The sequence below is a fragment of the Struthio camelus genome, chromosome 1 (assembly GCF_040807025.1).
Source record: "Struthio camelus isolate bStrCam1 chromosome 1, bStrCam1.hap1, whole genome shotgun sequence".
NCBI lineage: Eukaryota > Metazoa > Chordata > Aves > Struthioniformes > Struthionidae > Struthio > Struthio camelus.
In genome coordinates this window covers 69,329,169-69,346,762 of record NC_090942.1, presented here as the reverse complement: position 1 = coordinate 69,346,762, position 17,594 = coordinate 69,329,169, and the positions used below count along the sequence as shown (strand labels likewise).

General features: G+C 37.7%; 1 protein-coding gene across 20 annotated transcripts in view; it reads right to left on the bottom strand.

The window, feature by feature from the left end:
* Positions 1-17,594, bottom strand: part of ERC1 (ELKS/RAB6-interacting/CAST family member 1) — a 311,410-nt gene that overhangs the window by 215,456 nt on the left and 78,360 nt on the right. For 10 of the 20 annotated variants that reach the window (XM_068947249.1, XM_068947332.1, XM_068947267.1 and 7 more), the window contains 5 exons: positions 15,142-15,216; positions 12,905-13,060; positions 11,055-11,138; positions 8,341-8,508; positions 996-1,163 (listed from right to left, as the gene is read on the bottom strand). In XM_068947249.1, the coding sequence (XP_068803350.1) occupies positions 996-1,163; positions 8,341-8,508; positions 11,055-11,138; positions 12,905-13,060; positions 15,142-15,216 (651 nt within the window). The remainder of the gene's footprint in view (positions 1-995; positions 1,164-8,340; positions 8,509-11,054; positions 11,139-12,904; positions 13,061-15,141; positions 15,217-17,594) is intronic. The other 10 variants (XR_011141700.1, XM_068947302.1, XM_068947308.1 and 7 more) reach the window with 1 other exon arrangement.

Sequence of the window (17,594 nt, the reverse complement as noted above, 5' to 3'; positions counted from 1 at the left end):
TAAACTCCATACCCGATTTTCTATTCCTGTATGAGGTCTGCTCAAATGGAACTTAACATGGTCTAAACCCTCATGATTGATAGCTATATACTATAAGAAAAGTCACCGAACAGGCAAAAGCAATTAATCAATACTCTAAACTAGTAAAACTACAAGAATTCCATGAAATTGTTTAAGGGTCTAGAAAAAAACACTTTCACAAGCCAGATATCTTGAACACAAGTTCCAAAAGCAGCTCTTCCAAAAACACAGAAGAAAAAACAAACTAAAATTTATTGATACGTGCATTTCTCTCTTCTTACCATGTGTAGCAGCTGTCTGGGGAAGATTGTGCAATGTGACAACGATCATCCATAATGACTTGCTTTGCCCTAGGATTCATTGCCCTTTGGGAAACCTCCCTCATTTCTCTGACAAAGCCTACATTTTCTTATCCGGAAATCTATGCAGGATGATCTGAACTCCGATTACCCTATTCTATTACCTCCTGAGAAATATTAAGTATGATAAAACAGCATTTCTAACGGGAGTTGCATATACTTTTTCCTGAACTTTTCTCATTAAGTTACAGAGGAATCATCCTAATTACTTCTACTGATATAATCCTTCATTCATTTATTCACATACTGATGCCATAGTCACTCCAGCGTCCTATACCTCAAATCAGCGTGGCTTTGTTAAGTTGGTGGGTGTGAAAGGATTGATTTTCCACCAGGTCTGCCCTCCTACATATGTTTTAGTCAGTGTTAATAGTGAAGTGGAAGCAGAAGCAGCACATGAAACCACTGAAAAGCAACAACATTTGCTTTGAAATTTTTCTGCTTTCTTTTTCTTCAAAGCTTTGACTAAACTGGAATGCATCATTCACCATCTTCTCGTTATATGAACAGATTCAATCATTAACCTTCAAAACGTAACTTCTAGTTCAGACTTTTTGACAGCTTTAGGAATGATAATGTGTCAGACACATCCAGCTTCGACATCTACAATCTTACCTTCTTCTGAAGAACATTAACCTTGCGTTCCTTCACATCTAACATGTCCTTGAGGTCATGGATTTCTCCAGCTTGAGTCCCCTTCTCCTCTGCTATCTCCTGAATCTGCTTTGTCTTCTTATTCAGCATTGTCTCCTTCTCCTCCAGACGTAATCGTAATGCATCCACCTGGATTTAGACATGCAGAAACAGGATTTGTTTAGCAAGGAAGGAGAGAAATTTTAGAAAAGAAACTGCACTTGTACAAGAAGTGAGTGTGGTCAAACTGCAAGTAGATTCTGATAAAAACATCCCATCTTTTAAGACTTCAACATACATCAGCTTGTGACAAAACAGTTATCACAAGTATTAGGAGACTGAACAATAAAAATAGTAAAATGTTTTATTCCCAAATTACACATGACTAATGCTCCTTCTAAGAACATCTGAAACCATACTTCTAACATCTGCCCTATAAGATAAAAGTTTGAAATTTTTTTCCTCAGAGTAAAAACCACTAGAATGCATTTCTTTCAAGAGTTGAAAATTTTCTCACATGTAGGAAAATTGTCCCCTTATTTGAAAAATAACTAATATTCAGAGGTTTAAACATTGACTATTAGCACCAAACAATCATTTTATATTTCATTATTTAATCAGAATATTAGCTCAGGCTGCAAGGAACGACAGTACAAGTCCTTGCGGTTGCTGCAGATCAAAACATAGAAAGAGGACTACCTTAAGATGGCTAAGAGTATTTTGGCTGAAATACCAACTAACCAGTGTTAAACACAAGATGCTTTTTCTGCAGGATGCAGATAAAGTGGAAAAGAATGACACGCTACAGAATACTGTCGGTGCAATCTGGACTCCTAAAGATGCTTAGATTTCCCATGGCATTAATAAACGTAGAAACATATTCTGGGAAGTCTGTGGCATCCCCAAACTTCAAAATTGCACATTGAGAAGCTTCTGCTATTCCTTCCACATTTTCATTGTACAAATGAAACATAGAGCTCACAAGACAAAAAAAGAGAGAGAAGGAATCAGAGCTATCTGAATATAAATTTGGTAAGAGGAAAAAGGTCGCCACAGAGCACAGACTAATCTCAAAGACCATTGTGGAATACGAAATCCAACACCACCAACCTGCTCAAGATACCAAAAGAAACCCACTGACCCCTATCCACTTGGCATTCAAGCAGAACTCAAATCTGCCAGCTTGGCCGCTAATCCTTTTTGACAGTATCAGGTTTGGTCCCTATTAGCTGAATCCATTACAGGACATCAGTCACAGTGAGTAAACAGGGTGATCTGCGAATTTCTTGGTCCTTCTAAACAGCTCAGGCTAGCAGAGACATGAAGCAAAAAGACGACTTGGACAAGTCCAGCTAGAGAGTGATTTTAAAGACAGGCTTACTGTATTTTGGACAGCATTTAACGTGTCATTCTAATTCCACTTTTTTTCATTTTGCTAATGGAAAAGTTGCCCCTAAGGCTTAACATTTACAGTACGTAACTCTTAAAGCCTTTGCTGTTTTGTCTGATTCTTTTTACATGGAGCAACAAGCCCTTGCCAGAGGGGAAAAGAGCAGCCCTGCTCTTCCGATCAGCACTGCAATCCTGCTGCCACCTCTACATCTGGAGCCTTCTCACTTACACATACATTATTAAAATCACATTCCTAACCTCTTACCCAGCGAGAGGGGCATGGAACATATTGTGCACTGATATAAGAGTAGCAGGTATTATCCACATATGATTTATAGGATTGATAGTTTTTATAATGAAAAGTTTAACAGGTGGATCAGACTATGTCTTCTATTTAAAAACATACAGAAGTGTTGACTGATCAGGTATGTCCTGCTCTGGATGCATCGAGTACTGAAGCAAAGAGTCACTTCATTCATTCTTGAAGGGAAACTGAAAATCTCCCTCACAAGAAAATCCACATACCCTCAACAGTTGTGTCGCAAAATATCTGAGACACTCCAGATGCCTACAGCAAAGCATTAAGTGAACATACAACATCTGCAAACAAAAATTTATCCACAGAAAGCTTTCCATTTTCTGATTGATTATTCTCTTTGAACTCTATATTAGCTTTCGGTATGGGGTAAACTGCATTCCTGGTTTTATTTGTGTGAGGTCCCTGCCTAGGAAACCACAAAAGACACTTTCAAGAATATTTTCAAAGGCTGGCAGGACACACAGTCATCACCTTAACACTATTCCTGGCAGAACACTCCACTTGTTTATTCATGTCAACTCAGTTTATGTATGGCATCCACCCACAGTGACAAGAATTGAGGTCTCTGGCAGTCAGGTGATGCCAGCTTCAACAAAGTCAGCTTAAGACTTTCTCTGCACATGGAAACGACCAGGCAAACAGCCACTGAGGTGGTGACGCCCCTTCTCCTGACTTCTGCGTATTGGATGGTGTTGTCTTAACCCAGATTTAACCTAACTACTTGCACAGTAATAGTCTGCTATGCCTTTAATTATGCACGGCAAGTAAAATATTAAAGTGCAGCTCAGGCAACTGCTAGTTCTTCATATAACAAAGTGCTTGCTAACTCGGCCTGCACGTACCATCCAATCTGCCACGGAGCTTTAGTAAAAGGAGCATATTAGTTGCCACCTTCAACACAACAGCGTTCCTAGATGAAGACTCAACAGGTACACAAGAGTCCTCTTTTCAGCCGAGTACCATACCTAAGACTACAAATCTCTTTACTGTAAGAGCTCTGTACGAAAACCTGAATTAGGAACCATTGATCTTTCTTCATCAGATTTTCCAGTAGCAGTACATAATACTCTAACTCTGTTCCCAATAGAACAGAGAATTCTCATGGGAAAGAATTTCTATGGGAAAGCGCACAGAATTCTGATGGGAAACTAGCACCCAGTACTGAGAACATCAGTAGCTCCACTGATTACCAGAATAAGCAATGATACCGTATTTCAATTTATTCTAAAGCCTTTTTTTCCCCTGTGATTCTGCAATTAGATCAAAGTCTTAACTTTGGAATATTACCAATCTATATCTTAGGGAAATCACTAAAATTTTCAAATGTCCACAGTGGATTAGAAGCTTAGGTTCCATTTCCAGAATTGACTGAGGAGCTTGGATCAATAGGGCTTGGACTTCCACACACATATATATATTTTCTATCATTTTTACCAACATCTCTACTGTATCGTAGTAATCAGGGTATTATTATGACACTGGTGATTCCCACACAGGTTTAGGGAGATATCTGTGATGTCCAGAAAAGGCAGTGCTCTACTCTCTCTTCCTGAGATTGAGTGATTCTTCTCATTTAACTGCCATCTGTCCAAACCATGGCTGAACCACTGATTTAGATCAGTGAACAAAGCCATACTCCATTCAGTAAAATCAGAAAGTACAATCATCTGTAAGTCATGACCAAGCCTCATGGTCTCTCTCTAATGGCAAAATTCAAACTTTTTATCTTCTGTTGATATGACTATGTTGTTGATAGCAAAAGAAACAGATAGAATACTAATCCTGAAATGCGAGGCCAGAGGTTGCTACAATTTAAGGGCGTAACTATTTTTTAAAGTAGAGTTTGAAGTAATTCTGTCCTGTCTATGCCGGCATTCAGAAGCAGGAGATAATTTAGAAATGTACCAAAGAAGTAGTAAAACTGTATTTCGTATGTGATGTGAAATGTTGCTTTTACCCTACTATAAACATTGCTAGGTAAAACATCCAACTGCATGCATGAAATGAGAAACTACATTTTAAAAGGATTAGTTTTGTGACATTCTGTTGCTATTTTTCGAACAAATTACAACACAGAAAGGGGCTAAGCTGCTTCCCTGGTAGCGTAGTCAGTAATTAAGATTTAACAACTATGTTTAGTGACTGATTTTGAATCCATGGTGGTTCACAGGCCTTAAATCTCTATTTTCAACATTGATTTTTCTTACAAATTGTGTTGGAGTTGATTGTTTACCGTCCCAAACAAATTGTAACAATATCCATTACAGTCTATAGAAGAATTCAGAGTGAATTCTCGGTGCACACACAACTCTTACTTATCTGGACAATGTATTCAGATTATACGACCGTGTCACGGCGCAGTCATCTGGACAACTTATACAGATTACACAACCATGTCATGGAGGAGAGGTGCACACACACTCGGCTTTGTGCACAGCCTATTTGGTTCTTGCTGGGCTTATTAACTCAATGCAGGACATACGTACCATTTGCAAGGCCTGCGCAGGCCTGATTGCGGAACTGCTCTTCCATAATCTCTAGCACAAGGCGTTAAATGCCTGAATACAGTGAATTCAGCCCTGTGAACTGACCTCACTGTTTGCAGGAGTCAGCACAGGTCATGATGTAGCTAGCGCTAACAAGTCTTGTTGGAAACACCCAGGTCCTGTTCACATATTCCTCATTAAACGTGATGCACTCCCTGTCTTCGATACTGGGAGAGGCAACTATGGTTTTAAAATCCCAGTGCAAGCCCTAATAAGGAAAGAGTCTTAGAAAATGTTACGTTCTATTAAGACATTCAGAGCAACTAACATACTCTCTGAGGACTGGATTTATTTCTCTGCCGGATACAAATCTGAAAGTACCACATGGAATAGACTGATTACAGACTCATGCCACCTTGGGCACTACGTAAAAATAAAGAGGAATGTTCTCACTGATTGAACTAACCTCCCTTTGAAGCTACATACCTGCCAGCACAGACCTAAGCGCGAAAGGGCTCACTGGGGCATAATACAAACTTTATATGGATGGAATCTTAACTCCAAAATAAATATTGATTTATTTTTTGTTTTATTTGCAATGAGATTGTAAATTTATAGAACTATTTTTAAAGGCTCTTTCACAAATTGAGAAGTTAACCACCATATCTTCTCCACCCAGTAGCCCTCAAGATAAACACCCCACAAACAGGACACTGTAGTTCTACTATGGCAAGTGTTAAATCTAATTTTTGAGATACTGTACCAATGTCTTTTTCCTACCTACCCTCAGTTTTCTGTAATGGAAGACTAAAGGGCAAAGGCTTATGAAAGTATGCTCTTTTCCCTCAAAACATTTATGTAAACAGGAGGTATTTAAGATATCCCTGTCCTATGAAGATTTCTGCCAGTGTATAGCCAAAAATACACCTCTGTTCTCCCCCACAATTCCCTCGATGTCTCTAGAGAGAAACTAGCTATATTTTAACGTTGACCAGTGTTGTTAACAAGTGGGACTAGACAGGATCTCGTGCTCCTACCCTATTCCTTGTGAAAATTCTTGGATAAAAAGCTATCTTTTCCTTTAAGAAACAGGTACATCACAGGACATAATAGCAGAAATCCCAGTGCTGTATTTCATTAGCGTGTTTAGACAACAGGAAAGTATTTATTATTTAAAAGCAAGAAGTGAAACATCTCTAGGTTTGCAAGTCTGTCACAGCACTGTGCAGTGCAATAATACATCTATATTATTTTCAATCATTAAAATGGATCAAAAAGTGCAATTCTTCTTTTCTAAACGCTTAGTTACCCAATATCTAGTTCCAATAATATGTGAATTCTAATCTCTACTCAGTAATTTTTTAAAAAAAGGAAAAAAGCGCGTATGATCTTGACTAGCAAAAAAAGAATGAACAAATTTAACAAAATGTTCAAAACTAACACATTTTCATAGTTATATCAACCAATGAAAAAGAACCTTGTGTCAAGTAAATAATCTAAAATTATCAAGATAAAAAAGATAAAGATAGGTAATCGAAATTAAGCTTTCTAGCTTGCAGAGGTAAAACACAATTAAAACCAGTCCATTAAATTAATCTAGTCTCCTTCTATCCAATAAGTAATTGGGAAGGCAAGTTTTTTGTTTGCTTGTGTTTTCTTTAGCTCAGTTTAAAACAAAAAAACCTCCAAAAAACAGATAAGCTTCTGGATGCACATTTTTCTCTTTTTGTTCCAGAAAAGCTAAGGTCCTTAATTCCTTTTCCTCTGCTACCTCCTCCCTATTCAGTAGCTTCAAATTAATTACCAATCTCAAATTACCTAGTAATATAATCAAAGTTAAACACGGAACAATTATTCTCAACTTAAACTTTAAAATTGCTGTCTTTACTTCAGACCTAGAGATGACCTTGTGGACCCTGTCTGCTCTTCTTTCCCAATATATGCAAATTAAGTCTAGTGAAGATACTCTATCTCCCTGTAAGACTTGTTTCACTTACAGTCTTTGACTACCACTGCTACAACACTACTACCTTAAAGGAAACAGATTCTGCAGTTTCGGCCTCTACATAAATCTGAGAATTATCACAAAAGCTATCTTAGAACAGCCATAGGTATTTATTACACAACTTTATCTCTGCATGTAAAGAAATTGCACCCATAGATTCACTGAACATAGCTAAAGGAAAACTACATTGGGATTAAAAGATCAACTAAATTCTCTCACACTCTGTATTACGGAATCTTTCTAACAATGTTATCCCCAAATTCTCTTGCATACCTATTTCCTGGCTCTTTTGGCTTTTTACCGTTTTAGCTGTAACATCTCAAAGATTTTTTTGATGCATGACCGCCATCTTTTGGACTTTTCGCAGCACTACAATCTTCCATGCCAGTGGACTGAAATGCTGTGGTTACATTTCGTATTTGTTCTTCAAGAGTTTCCAGAAGCAATAAATTTATAAGCTATACTTATTAATCATTTGACATTCATACGTACAATTGCATCTTACATAATATGGGAATTCATTAAATATTTGTTTTCAAATCCCAATGTTCTGACAGTATGTTTTCTTTATCTTGGAATATGCACCATAAAACACGAAACCCCATATTTCAGGTGTAAGTACAGGCTTACATGCAAGAGTTCCTGCACATGTTAACAGTAGTAATGAAGCCACAGTGAGCTGCATGCCACTGGATCACTCCTCCTTTCTTCGATCTCTTTTAGCGATGAGGTCATTGAAAGTAACCCCCCCAGCTCAGGCATTGCAGCTTCCAGTTTAGCTGTGCCTAGGAACAATAATATTACTGACTGCATGTTAGTGCAGCATGTAGTATAAGTGCGTGCATTCACCCACAGGTATATGCACGTACCTATACACGCATACTTTTCTTTACTATCAATCCCCTAGCCTAGAGAATTCAAAACGATTAATCAAAGAAACAACATGGAGCAATGTGTTCAGAACAAGCAGTATTAAATCACTGTGGGACAGATTACAGTGTGCCACAGAGTCCTCAGAGAGAAAAATCCTAAATAAACTGTATAATCTAAGCAAGAAGAAAAGAAATAATCCTTTTTGCTTCTTCATCTATGGAGAGCCAACAAATACAGAACTTTCCATTTCACCTCTGTCTGCAGGATGGCAGCTCTCTGCTCTTTAGCTGTAAGAGACTCCTTCAGAACTTCAATATGCTGCTTGCTGTCTGAGAACTGATTTGTGAGGGTTTCCAGCTTTGTCTGCAAGGCGAGCAACTCCGTATCTTTGCGTGACAGCTCTTGTTTCACCTGACCAATCTGAAGAAGAAAGAAAAGGTGGGGAAAAGGAAAAAAAAAAAAAAAAGATCAATGTGTACCTTTGCTACAACAATAACTAAAACTTCACACATCTACCAACAAAAGGTATGATACCCTGAACTCATCCCACAGAATTTTAAAGCCTTCAGTTATCTTGAATGGAAGGTTAGCAAAAAAATGTGCCATGAGCAAAAGACATCAAGGAAAAAAAAGGGGGAAGCAATAGCATTAATTTTGCAAGAGAGGTTCTTTTCAAAGGACTGACCAAAACTAGTTACTTAGTAGGGATAAACTTTTAATGAAAATGAAGCAGAATTGTAATAAGAATGTATTACCCAATAGTACCAGAGAAGATGGGAGACCTACAGATTTTCTTTTAAAAGAACGATGCTTGCTGTTAAATGTCAATCCAGTGAGCTTTACTCTCCCATCGTTCCATTTATCAGTCAAATCGCATGTTTGCAGAGTATGTAATCAAAAAACACATTTATTTTTCCCATTATTTGCGAAACTAGTATTTTGCTCTTCTAAGAAATAGCCTTCAATTTAGTAAACTTTCTTAAAGCAGGGGCAAATATACATCAAAACAACGTCAGAACTGTTTTTGGAACTGCATATTGTTGAGAGCAATTTCTTAGATTTAATTAGTAAATTAAATCAGCGTGGAAATTCTAATTTATTTCAACAAATGTAGGTTGGATTGTCATTTTAAAAGGTAACTAGTAAGAAATTTTAAAGTAAAGCACTGAGATGAGATCACATCTCCTTCTAAACGCAATCATTATCTATAACAACTTTGAGGTCAACTTGAAGAAAAACATACATTTTTAATAGAGAAGATAGGAAAGTCTATAAACATCCAAGTTTTTAACTAACTTTCTGGTTTGCCCTTAACATCTCACAGCATAAAATTTGCTTTACTTCTACATATTATCTAGTAGAGGCGTACACATCTTTTAAAAAATAAAAGTTTTTTCTCTTTTTTAACTTGAACAAATTTGCTTGTAGTATTAAAAAAACCCTTTAACAAAAATAAGTCAATATAGAGTACATTACATTTTCAATCTTAATTAACTGATATCCCATTAGGAATATAGCTAAAAGAAAAGGCTTGGGCAAATGTGCTCCTATCTTGACAACACTGTTTCAATAATAGACTATTAAAGAAAGAAAACTCTTTACCAAAGAGTATTAAAATAGCATCAAAGGATGTCATTAAGGACTCCTGTGTTCCAGTGTGAAATGGTGTACATGAGGAGATAAGGAAGAAGGGAAGAGGAGGAAGGAGGACATTTTTTTCTTTAAAAAAAAGTTTCTGTTTTTTAAATGGAGAAATGGGATGAAAGATAAGGAGAATTTAATTTACAGAACTATTAAATAGTGTATTCTTCACTTAAATCAAAAATAATAGGTTGTTTTTTTCTAATTCTTTTTACTTAAAGCAAATAGGTCCACAGTATGATTTCACCATCCTTTTAAAGAAGATATAAAAATATAGATGGTAGCAGCATTTTTTCTCCTGTCAGATACTGACCAATAAAACCAGTTGCACCATACTGCTAGGCACAGCAGAATAACTGGGAAGATATAAACTACTTCACACTAGTTAGGTTTTCTACAGTCCCTAAACAAAAAAAGCTCCCTAAAAAGTTCAGTTGACACACACTTCTTCAATTAGTAGGTACCATGAATTACAGTAAAACGTCATCAAACCAGTTTAGGCTTTTTTCACCTGGATAAAATCATATTCTGCTACATGAAAATTCCCAAGCAGCTCTCTCTGTAAGACCATTCTCTCCAGAAATCCTTGTTTCAGAGCTGTAAGCCCACATCGCCAACGTGCTAAAGCTCTTTGGAAGAATGCAGTCTATATCATTTCAATTTGCAAAGGAATTTAAGGAAGCTTTAGGTGCTCAACATCCCTCTGCTCTGAGGCATTCCAATCACGCAGCAAATGCACTACTTTCCCAGCAAAATTGTATATAAATTATATATTATATATATCATAATATATAATATATAAAATTATCCCATCAGTTTTTAAGTGTTCAGCATCCCATTGTGCTGTGTGTGAGTGCGCCTATGTGAGTGTGCATGAATGCACGCGTGTGAGTGCACGTGTGTGCAAGTGTGTGCGCGCGTGTGTGTGAGAGAGAGAGAAACAGTATTAAGAGGGTTCAGCATACACTTTTTAATAGTTATCTGATTATTTTTGTTCTTGGGAAAGTAAATCTCTTTGAAAGTCTGGCCCCAAAATGGGTGCTGAATACTTTTAAAAATCTGCTTCAATAGAAAAGATTAAAGCTAAAATGGATCATACTGTTAAAAAAAACAAGTAACAGTGCATTCCGAAGAGTGATGTTATGGACACCAAAATGGTGTGAACAAAAGGCAGCTACAGAACTGAGCAGGCTGTTAGTTTTACTGTTATATAAAGTTGTGAAGAAGGTAAGAGAAGAAAAGTACAAGCTACCCCAAAAGCCAGAGAGCTAGCAAGCCCCAATGAATGGCCACTGCACACAGAAGATAAATCTTACGGCAGAGACCTCGGTCTGGAGACCAGCCACTCTTTTTTTCAGGTCCTCCCCTTGAGCCTCTTTGGCACTTAGCTCTTCCTTCAGTTGTTCTACCTGTCACGACATTGTTACTCTTTTAAATGTTTAACATTTGTCATCTTCTAGTTGGCCTGTTTCAACCCAAGTAACTAAAATGACAAAGAACTGAACAGAAGGATCAACATTGCTCACTCATTTTCCCCTCCTCTCTTCATTAAGTCTTCTCAAAAGCTTAATGTCTCCATAATTTCACACAGGCTGCCAGATGAGAATTTGATTATAAAACAAAAACAGATTCTATAAACAGTTATGCTTATCTTTATACATGTCAAATATTGGGCATTTTATCCAACAATTTTGAAACTGGAATCAATGAGGAAAGCAGGACAGGAAAAGGGAGAGAACAGTTTTTCAATTTAAGAGAAACGTACAATATTGAATAAAAAACAATTTTGTGCATTTACAAAACAGGGCAAGATAGCAAGACATGAAAACTGGAGCTGGTTATGATTCACAAGCGAATAGCTATCAAAAAGGAACAAGTTTTCTGCAGGAAAAGAAATGAGCAGACACAGGAGATGAAACAGCTGAACAGACCTAGTAGACCCATAGAGGGAGAGGAGGGGAAGTAGAAGTGAGTTGCTATTGAGGAAAGAAGAAAGGAAGGAAGGAAGGAAGGAAGAAAGGACAGAAGGAAGAGCTAAAGTGTTCTCTCCATTCCTAGTATGGAAGGTGGCATTCTTCAGTTTCTAGAAGCAATTCAGTGGAATAAAGGACAAAAGTGTAAAAGAATAGAAGTCCTCATCTTGAGGTGAATCACTGGGCTGAAGTGAGAAAAGTGGAAGAAACACACTACATGTTTCTACTTCAGGGAAAGTAATACTTGTATTTCTCCAATAAATTTTCTCCAATGTTCTTTTTTAGACAAGTGATGTCAAACAGGACAAGTGCAGTGGGTTAGAGCTCTTCAGGACCTAGTAGGCTAATTTTCAACCTCTAGTCCAAAGATTTGTACGCTGCTTTTAAGGAGCATGCAAAAGCTAACTAAGAAAAGCAAGACTCTTGACAATACGCTTATATTTACTGCACAAGGTAGCCTGCATCTCTATTAGAAAACTTTAGGGTCTACTAACTGAGACCAAGAAATATTTCTTTGGGAGAAACAAAGACTGAATTGACATTTGACTACAGACATTCCAGCAATCTGTGTCCATCTTTATGCCTGAGAACCAGCATGTCTCACAGCTATATCTGTCCTAAGGCACATATATTTTCAACTGCATAAATTCACATCAACACCACCACTGTCGTAGAATCTATTCATATCCTGATGCCACTACAGGAAGGAGAGTGTAAAGGAAAGCCGTTACAGCAACGGTCATGCTCTTTTCGTCCTTTACCTAATAAAAAGACATCCTAGCTACAATACAGATTATTCAACAGGTCACAAAAAGAAACACTCTTCTTTTTCAATAGACTATATTTGAAAAGACTATAGACAAAAATAAAACCTAAAAGCATAATGGATTATCTATGGTCTAAAGATAAACACAAAATCCTTTCGAAATAAAAGAAAGTTGGGCGCGTGAAAGTAAAAGCAGAATTTGTCCCACTGCCATTACTGAATCACCACTATACTATTCTGAAATTTGAGTTTAAAATTCTCTTATTTAAAAGTTATTCTAGCGGCTTCAAGGCAGAATACAAATACTCTCGTACTATTTCCTAGCATTTGCATGGGAACCCAGATCCTAACTACTTTCCCTAGCTGGCTATGAAAATTCTCACATCTATTCACTAAGGCTCAGTTTATTTTATTATTATTACTGTTTTCTTAATACCTTATTTTTCATGAATTTGGAATGACTACGATACACCTCCATTTGCTTCATTTCTTCTTCACGTTCTTCTGTGCTCAGAGCTCCGTTTGACTTCAACATTTGAATTTCCTCTTCCAAATCTCGGAGGCCGCGCTCCATGGAAGAAATTTTTGAATCCTGAAAAGGTAAAGAGCGACACACAGTTAAATGACTTGTTAACATACCATGAGAAGTACAAGAGTAAAGAGTTTTTTGGACACATGTATCCACCCCTGAAATTTACCTTGATGTTACTACAGAAAACAGTCTGTACCTCTTTACATAGCATCTGGCTGAGTGCTCAAGTATTCTTCTTCTTCTTTTTTTTTTTTTTTAAAACACATTTCACAGAATCACAGAACGGTTGAGGTTGGAAGGGACCTCTGGAGATCATCTAGTCCAACCCTCCGTTCAAGGAAAGCAAGGGTTTGACATTGAAAGAAAACATGGCTAGTGGCAGGGACATATTATATAAAGAATAAATAAGGGAATATAAAAAACATTGCTTTGTAAATCAAAGCTGGCATAAATTAAGGAGAGGTAATTCTTACTGAATATGCTGTAGAACGTGGCTGTAAGAATGGCAAAAAATGAGTTTCAGTTACTAGTAATTTCAGTGAGGTCACAAAAAGAGAACATTAAAAGCACTATAAGCAAGGAAGAGACACAACAATCTAGTTTTCAGTGAATAAATCAGCAGAGGATGCTCAACCATCCTTGTTCATACATAGAATATTTAATATATTTCCACAGTTTAAAAATTTACATCTGGAACAGTAAGAAGGTCTATCTATCACCTTCCTCACAGTTTTACAGAACGAATAGAGGTCTTCAGTCTAGCTGGTTTAACGTTTCTTTAGAAGCCTCATGTTAGGAACAACAGGAACTGATTCATACAGCATACAGAGCTTCATGCATATGAGTGAATATGCATATGCAATTATGAAATGCAACCTCTTAGAGCAGTCACCTGTTTCACTCAGTTACTTGGTTGCTCCAAAAGATTTTCTCTTTCCTGAAATACAGGAAGTATTTGAAAGGATCATCCATCCCTTTACAGATCAATCATTCAACAACATTTACTTTTGTCTGATAAGCAAAGTATAGCTGGAATAAAAGCATGATGGATTTTCATATACAGGTTTTCATTCATGAAATAAGATTGTTCTAAAGGGCTATTATGAAGATCCAGTCTGACCCCCTGATTAATTTCTGATGCTTAAGATAAAATTGGCAAAGGAGACTTTTGCAACAAGAAATTATAGAAGTAGCAAGGTGAAATGCAACATTGTATTTACAACAGCATTTTTTTTCACTCCTCACCTTTCCCAGAAATATCTGTTTCTCTTTTGATAGCACAGGCAGCTTACTGTTACCAGATCGTCAATTACCTGTAATTGCTACGGACCATGAAAAAGACTAATAAAAAAAAGACAATAAAAGATAGGCTCCAGGGTAGAAAGAAGTGAAACAGCTATGGAAAACATTAAGATGGAACGGAAAGAAAGAGTTGGAAGGGAAAAAAAGAAGGGAAATAAAAAAGAAAGGGGTAGATAGAGAAGGAGGGAGAAAGTGAAAGAAATGGAAGAGAATAGCTTCCAATTTTTTAAAGTGTATTTGTTCAAACCCTGCCTGTTTGATCTATTTCATGGATCACACAATACGAAATATGATTACATAAAGCTGTGTAAACCACACATTCTACTTGTGGTTTAGCTCTTGGCAAATTGCCGTTGTTCCATTAACTATCTGAGCTAACAGTTTAAGAATTCAATTATATGCATTCATCTAGAGAAGTTAGGTTTCAGGTGGTATACAGGCATCTGGCTATATCATCCATTCTTTAAGCGGATTTTGAGGTTGCAGACTGCTAGTTTTGTTGACACACAGCATGTAGAGCAATGGCATTTCAAAGGTTTATACTACAGAAAGAAAATATAAATTGTAAAGACCTATTAATCCATCATTCCCATCCTTATAATACAATGGACTCCTGGTTAACTGAAAGAAATCGGTACACGCTGCTGCAGGCAGACAGAAGGCAGATTTCTACAGTATCATGAAACAGTTTTGTATCTTCATTGATCAATAAATATCTTGAAAGGATTACTTTGAAATTAAAAGACTGACACAAGTATGGTATTTGATATAATCAGCTTTCTTATGAAAACCATATTCCAAATAATAGGATCTCCTGTTGGCCATATAGAATCATTTACCTTCATCTCAATAACAGTTTGGAGAGCTTTTGTCTTGGCGGAGTCGGGAGCGTTTTCGAATCGCCGATGCACCTCCTGTACCAGTAGAGAACAAAGCAAGAGTTAGCTTAATGCCATTCTGTCCCACTTATTAATTACAAACAAAATCACCGCATCCTTCTCTCTCTAATACACAGCAAACTTCAGTGCTGTTTTCTGATGTTACTAACTCATATTTTGCTTTAAGATTTCTCATATCAAAGAAAGGATAAACTAAAGTTCATTCAACAGAATCACCACCTCAATTACTAAGGCACAAGAGAAAATGCATCTTTGACCACCTACTTACTCAAAATAAACTGCTGAAACAACAGGCAAACCTACTAAAAAAACCCACCATCTGCCTGGCAAACTAATCTAAATTTCTACTAGCTTCTCATAGAAGACAGATATGCTTTAATTTATTTGACTAGACGCTTAACAAAAATAATAATGCTGTGGTTTCTGTTTTAACAGCTCATAGGGTGCAGCTGTGTTGATAATTCTCTTTTTCAAAGTTTTTACCCCAGAGTAGCGATGCTTAGTTATGTATGATGAAAATCCCTACCCACAGAGGCTAGAAGGTAGCTCAAAGTACATGACTGGATAATGTAATGCTCCAGAAGCTCAGAGCGTATGAAGGGGAGGATATAAGTGGCCATGCGATATTGCTGTTGATGTGAATTCACAAAGTTGGCATGTTTCATAGAGCTCTCTAAGCGCTAAATGGTAGAGAGCCGAAAGAGGTCGTCCTACCATATAAAGTTATTAGGGGGTTTAAACTAACAAGTAGGAATACAGGAGACACTCTACTTTTTCATTATTTGCCTTAAAATAATATTATCCTTATGCCACACATAAATACTAAATGAGAGCATGTTAATACTGTTAGAATGTTAGCATTAACTAGACAAAAATACTTTGGTTCCTATAGAATATGAGCGACGATACCAATTAACTTAACAACAAATTGTATATAAAAGCATGCATGAACTCATACTGTTTAGCCACGTGCTCCCTCACCCCACGCCCCTTAAAGACAAATCCCAAAAGCCATCCCCAAATTTGTATTTTCATGAAGATGGAGAAGAAAGATAACAATTACATATGGTAGTCATAAATGTCACTTACTCCACATAATGAATTATTCAAACAAGAAAGGTAGAGTTGTATAGTGCTTTTAAAAATGCTGAAAACATTACTTACCCTGTTGTGAAGTGTAAGTTAGAGCTATGTGTTCTTATATTGCTGCTGAAGCAAGCAAGATGGAAATGTGTAGTGATTTGACAAGCAAGAATTTGCTTTAGATTTGGCACAAGATTTGCATAGGTTTATGCCTCTGAATGGTAGTAACAACAAAATCCAGTAGAAGGTTTGTCTGTCTTTAAAAATTATGTTCATGTATTTCCAGAGAATCTATTTCTTAAAGATAGGCTTGTAGTTTAGGATGATATTTTATGGTAATAGCCTCCTGGAAAAATAAGTCAGAAAAATCCTCAAAATATCACAGAATCGCAGAGTGGTTGAGGTTGAAAGGGACCTCTGGAAATCATCCAGTCCAACCCCCTGCTCAAGCAGGGTCACCTAAAGCATGTTACCCAGGAGCCTGTCCAGATGGCTTTTGAACATCTCCAACGATGGAGACTCCACTACCTCTCTGGGCAACCTGCTCCACTGCTCACACCCTCACAGGACAGAAGCTTTTCCTCATGTTCCTTTTTTCATTTTCCTCATGAAACACACTTCCCGTGTTTCAGTTTGTGCCCGTTGCTTCTCGTCCTATCGCTGGGCACCACTGAAAAGAGTCTGGCCCCATCCTCTTCACACCCTCCCTTCACATACCTATGCACATTGATGAGATCCCACCCTCAGCCTTCTCTTCTCCAGGCTGAACAGGCCCAGCTCTCGCAGCCTTTCTTCAGAGGAGAGATGCTCCAGCCCCTTCATCATCTTTGTAGCCTTTGCTGGACTTGTTCCGGGAGCTCCATGTCTCTTTTGTATTGGAGAGCCCAGAACTGGACACAGTGCTCCAGGTGAGGCCTCACCAGGGCTGAGGAGAGGGGCAGGATCACCTCCCTCCACCTGCTGCCAATACTCTTCCTCATGCAACCCAGGATGCCATTGGCCTTCTTGGCCACAAGGGCACATGGCTGGCTCATGGTCAACTTCTTGTCCACCAGCACTCCCAGGTCCTTCTCGGCAGAGCTGCTTTCCAGCAGGTCAACCCCCAGCCTGTCCTGGGGCATGGGGTTATTGCTCCTCAACTGCATGACCCCACGCTTGCCTTTATTGAACTTCATGAGGTTCCTCTCTGCCCATCTCTCCAGCCTATCAAGCTCCTTCTGAATGGTAGTACAGCCCTCCGGCAGCCAATCCTCCCAGTTTTGTATCATCCACAAACTTGCTGAGGAAGTACTCTATCCCTTTGTCCATGT